Below are 6,000 nucleotides of genomic sequence, written 5' to 3' on the forward strand. Positions count from 1 at the left end.
TTTTTCCTGTAAAATTTCATTATACATTGTTGCTGCACATTGTTCCTGTTCAATGCCAGTGTACATTGTTAATGCACATTGTTCCTGTTCTATGTCCTTGCACATTGTTACTGCACATTGTCACTGTACATTGTTACTGGATAATGGTAGTGTACATTATTGTTTCACATTGTTCCTGTTCAATGTCATTGTACATTGTTACTGCACATATCATCACTGTGCATTGTTTGTTTCTTGAAAGGTTGTAAATTGTTTCACTGTTTTCATTGTTACAATTGTGTACTTTTCATTGTTACAGATGTGTACTATGATATATCTGCCTCAAAAGTGAAGCTGGCTTCATCAACAGTATTTGAGGGTCAACAATCAAAGAAAGGTACAATTCTAGAAATGCCCTTACAGAAAGCTGTTGTTGTGTGCAGTGATGTATGTGTGGATTTTTTTCACAAAACTCCTAGGATAGGAAAAAAGGTATGACACATCTTAACAATATTTTCAATTTTTTATGTCAGTTGGCTTGTGAATAAGGAAATGATTTGTAAACTTTCATCTGGTGACAAGATGTTTATGATCTTGTTGTTAGCCTGTTAAAGGCACATTATGCCTCAGAAATCCACATTTATTAATGTTTTAAAAAATTTCAAGCATATGTTTGATAATGTTTTAATAATGGATTTAGAGAATGTTAGATGTTAAATAGCTGAAGAAAGTAGCACTGAATGTTCAGTAATGTGCCGTACAGGTAGCAAATTGTAAACAAAGTTGTATTTTGACTTCCATGTAAACAAAGTAGTATTTTGACTTCCATGCAAACAAAGTAGTATTTTGACTTCCATGCAAAATACTAATTCACTATAATTATACCAGTTGCCAACAAAGCAAAAGTAGCAAAGATATCTCAATTACATGGCGAATGTTTGTTTTTTAGAAACTTTTATCAAGATACCAAAATTATAAGTATTTCTTAGAGATAATGGGCCTAAAGAGCTTACTAACATGTTCAATGAAAGGAAAGCTTTATCTGTTGATGCGAGTCTACTTTATGCTTGGTTGGGTTTTAAGTCACACTAACAACACTGTAAATGTCATAATTTTGGCAACTTAACTAGAGGTAAAAGACCTCAGGTGGCTGGCCTGGATACAGTTTATATTATATCCTTGGAGACATTATGTAAAAGTTTTTGATCTTCAAGGTTGATTTAAATCATAAATGATTTATATTAGGAGGAAGTTTTCAGGTATGTTAGGAAAGAAATCAGTCTACTTGGTTGATAACAATTAAATTTTTGTCACACAATAGTACAACTCTTACAAGAAAGAACATATATGAGCCGTGTCATGACAAAACCAACATAATGGGTTTGCAACCAGCATGGATCCAGACCAGCTTGCGCAGTCTGATCAGGATCCATACTGTTCGTTTACAAACCCTATAAAAAGTAAAGAAACTGATAGCGAACAGCATGGATCCAGACCAGCCTGCGCATCCGCGCAGTCTGATCAGGATCCATGCTGGTCGCAAACCCATTATGTTGGTTTTGTTGTTACGCGGCTCATATAGAGTTGGTTTAGGTTATGTTTAAATTAATATAAATAATTGAACAAAATAGGAGCTGTTTTGTGGTTACTTGAAATTTAATTAAAAAAGTAGGAACCTTACCTATTATGACACTACATTTGACTTCAGGAAACAAGCTCAGAAATGCTTAATACAAATAAGAGCCTGCAATACTGTAAAGCCTGTATATATGACTTTAAAGTAAATTTTCTTCAGCCAAGTATTATAAATTCATTACAAGCTATTTGTTTTTTACAGGAGAGGATATTTCAATGTTGGTTCAACACATTCTTTATCAAGGACGAGGAATATTGTGAGGATGAGAACGGGAAAAAGAAGCGCTACCTCACTCTTACTATGACCAAGTCAGAACTTGATAAAGCCAACAAAGACAAAACAAACAAAATCTATAAAAAAGATTTCAAGGTTTGCCATTAATAAAACCTTTACCACTCTAAATATCATAAATGGACTTGAGTGCTTTGAACCTGTATTGAAACTTTGACAAAATGTCTCGATCTGTAGAAAATGTGTATTTTCATATAGTTCAAAATGTCTGTGTCAGCAGAAAATACATATTTTCATATAGCAAAAAGCCAGCTTTATTGTTGTTCTGAATATAATTATCGACCAGTTATATTGACAAAGAGGGAGTTTGTTTTCTTTCCAAAGTTAAAAGTTGTTAACTTGCTAAGATCAAAAGCGATTTTCGAAAGTCTGGTTTTTCTTTCGCTGTTCTACCGTTCAAGTCTGTTTTGCTTTGCCCTTCGTTATACACTATAAAAGGGAATTTTAGGAGGGAAGCTGTTGCCCTCCGTTATACACTATAAAAGGGAATTTTAGGAGGGAAGCTGTTGCCCTCCGTTATACACTATAAAAGGGAATTTTAGAAGGGAAGCTGTTGCCCTCCATTATACACTATAAAAGGGAATTTTAGGAGGGAAGCTGTTGCCCTCCGTTATACACTATAAAAGGGAATTTTAGGAGGGAAGCTGTTGCCCTCCATTATACACTATAAAAGGGAATTTTAGGAGGGAAGCTGTTGCCCGCCTTTATACACTATAAAAGGGAATTTTAGGAGGGAAGCTGTTGCCCTCCGTTATACACTTTAAAAGGGAATTTTAGAAGGGAAGCTGTTGCCCTCCATTATACACTATAAAAGGGAATTTTAGGAGGGAAGCTGTTGCCCTCCTTTATACACTATAAAATGGAATTTTAGGAGGGAAGCTGGAAGGATTTAGTACATCGTCATGAATGCATTAGGTGAATGCATTAGGATTAATTATGTACAATTAAGTTCTTTCATGACCTCTTTGACCATTTATGGTATTCTAAGTAACACTGTAGAAATAGATATTTTCAAAAACAATAATATAGGAAAGGGTTGTAGTAGAAATATATTTAGAAAATATGCAAAATAACAGGAAGATGTACTAATTGTAGAATGCATCTTCAAAGGTAAGCTTATTTGTAATGTCATTAAAATTCTTGCATAAAATGAAAATATATACATATATATTTTTTAAACGTTTGTGTTTTAGGTGGTGTTTTATTTTGAATACCCCATTGAAGGGACTTATATCAGCAATCCAAATGGTGTAAATAGATCTCGGACTGATGATAGCTTATGTACAAGACCAACAGCTAGGAATGGAAATACCAGTAACGGCAGTATTAGAGGTATTGGTACAAACCGGAATGCTGTTACTTTGCCGGTTGAATCTTTGAGTAGATTTCACCTATCTGATAGTGACGCAGTTTGTTCGGAGGATTCCAGTCCAAGAGGTCCCCCGACGTCACAGTCGTTTCCGGAGTTAGGAAAGTTTGAGAATGCTAGTACATTAGTTAGTGCACAAAAACATCTACAAGTTACAAATAAACAAACTCGCCCTCCAAAACACTCGCCTACGGGCAATCGCAGAGGGCGTAACTTTACTGACGTGAATAGTGATAACGACTTGGCTTCAACGGGTGAAAGTGATCAAGAGGATAATTTCTCGGACAGCGATACTGATGATGAATGGGATGGGTGTGAAGTGACAGCGGTATAGTGGTTAATGTACAGATATACTGTCTTGTATGGGATATGAAAGCATAATATGTCAAATGAAATATTTTATTATTAAGAAACGCTATTTTTCCTGTAGGAGACAGTATAAATTTTGTTAATGTGATGAGTGTATGGCAGCTTAAATGGTTTTTAAAAAGTAATTTAATAATTTAAATCAAGTCACTTTGTACAAAAAATATATATATATATAATAAACATGAGTTAGGGGACCAGTCTAAAACTATAGCTTCTGATTGGCTGTTTCGAGTCGCTGATTTGAAATTATCCTTGGTCAAAGTCTGGCAAACTTGATTTATTGCATTTCTTTGCTTTTAAGTTTTATGGGCAGAAATAAAAAGGCTTTAATTTTGATAAACAACAATTTACAAGTAGAAATCATGGTTATTTCCTATTATGTTCTTTTTTAACCTGTATGTATTCAGGTTGTGTCTTTTAAAATTCAAGAAACTTTGTTTTGAATTCCTTTTAATAGACTTGCTTATATTTTTAAAAGTATTGTTATGTTGATATACACATGAACAGCTACTGTCCTTTATAGATTAAGATGAGTTACTATTAAGCGTATATAAATTTCAAATTCTGCTCTTCTTTGTATTTGTTTTGCAACAAAATAATACTGCATAGGAGACAGCAGGTACCCTCATTATATTACTGTTACTGTGAAAGATGCAGTATGATACAGGTTTTCAAATTGGTAAAAAAAAAAATCTCACCCACAACTTTTTTTAGCCCATCTGTCTGATTTTTAGCTCACCTTGCACAAAGTGCAGGTGAGCTTTTAGGATGGCCAACCAAATGGCGTCCGTCGTCTGTCGTCCGTCCACATTTTAAATATTCTAAGGACATCTTCTATGATACCGCAAGGCCAATGTTAATGAAACTTGGCAGGAATACTCTTTGTATGAAGCTCTATCAAGATTGTTCAAAGAATTCCATTTCATGCAGAACTCTGGTTGCCATGGCAACCGAAAGAAAAATCTTTAAATATCTTCTTTTAAAGAACCGTAAGAGCTAGAGCTTAGATATTTGGCATGAAACATCTTCTAATGAGTGTCTACCAAGTTTGTTCAAATAAAAGCCCTAGGGTCAAAATTGGCCTCGCCCCAGGGGGTCATTGATTTTCCCTATATGCATATAGTAAAAACTTAAAAAATCTTCTTTTAAAGAACCCAAAGAGCTAGAGCTAAGATATTTGACATGAAATATCTTGTAGTGAGTGTCTACCAAGTTTGTTCAAATAAAAGCGCTGGGGTCAAAATTGGCCCCGCCCCGGGGGGTCATTGATTTTCCCTATATGCATATAGTAAAAACTTAAAAAATCTTCTTTTAAAGAACCCAAAGAGCTAGAGCTAAGATATTTAGCATGAAACATCTTCTAATGAGTGTCTACCAAGTTTGTTCAAATAAAAGCCCTGGGGTCAAAATTGGCCCCGCCCCAGGGGGTCATTGATTTTCCCTATATGCATATAGTAAAAACTTAAAAAATCTTCTTTTAAAGAACTCAAAGAGCTAGAGCTAAGATATTTAGCATGAAACATGTTCTAATGGGTGTCTACCAAGTATGTTCAAATAAAAGCCCTGGGGTCAAAACTGGCCCTGCCCCGGGGGTCATTGATTTTCCTTATATGTGTATAGCAAAAACTTAAAAATCTTCTTTGAAAAAACCCAAATAGCTTGAGTTTAGATATTATACATGAAACATCTTTAAGTAAATATCTACAAAGTTTGTTCAAATAAAAGCCGGGGGGGTCAAAACTGGCCCTGTCCCAGGGGTGTCATTGTTTTTAACTATATGTGTATAGTAAAAACTTAAAAATCTTCTTTTAAAAAACCCAATGAGCTAGAACTTAGATGTTTAGCATGAAACATCTTCTTATGGGTGTCTACCAAGTCTGTTCAAATAAAAGCCCTTGGGTAAAAATTGGCCCGGGGGGGGGGGGCTATATAGAGGTGAGCGACCTCAGGGCCATCATGGCCCTCTTGTATTTGAAAGAGTCGCCCAGTTTTGAATTTGGATGAGTCCATTGCCAGTATAAGATAAGGGATGTTTATACTCAAACTACAATTAATGAACCCCTTCATGAATGTGCTAGGCTAGTCTGATTCTGTATGTTGTAACCCTTTCCACACTAAATATCTTTAATGGACTTGACCTGCTATGCATTTGACACGACGTTTCATCATTTTAGCTGGTCGGTTTGGAAGAAAATGTAGGGCTATTATAATCGCTGCGATATAGTCGACTTTGTGCAAAAACTTCAATGTAGCCCAGTATTCAAACATTTCAGAAATTGTCAACAATGCAGTTGTAAGACAAGGAGTATAATTCTGAAAGCAATATATTTTGAGTTATGCCTCTTTTTAACCTGGA

The 6,000-nt window shown here is 35.1% G+C and overlaps 1 protein-coding gene across 1 annotated transcript in view; it reads left to right on the plus strand.

Annotated features, from left to right (window-relative positions):
• LOC132760302 (phosphatidylinositol 3,4,5-trisphosphate 3-phosphatase and dual-specificity protein phosphatase PTEN-like) overlaps window positions 1-3,906 on the plus strand; it is a 42,105-nt gene extending 38,199 nt beyond the window's left edge. Inside the window, exons 7-9 of the mRNA XM_060752255.1 lie at window positions 299-471; window positions 1,817-1,984; window positions 3,100-3,906. Of these exons, the coding sequence (XP_060608238.1) occupies window positions 299-471; window positions 1,817-1,984; window positions 3,100-3,609 (851 nt within the window). The 3' untranslated portion in view covers window positions 3,610-3,906. The remainder of the gene's footprint in view (window positions 1-298; window positions 472-1,816; window positions 1,985-3,099) is intronic.
• The last annotated feature ends 2,094 nt before the right edge of the window (window positions 3,907-6,000 follow it).

Source organism: Ruditapes philippinarum, unplaced genomic scaffold, assembly GCF_026571515.1.
Source record: "Ruditapes philippinarum isolate M1 unplaced genomic scaffold, ASM2657151v2 ctg1141_1_1_1_1, whole genome shotgun sequence".
In the NCBI taxonomy this organism is placed as follows: Eukaryota; Metazoa; Mollusca; class Bivalvia; order Venerida; family Veneridae; genus Ruditapes; species Ruditapes philippinarum.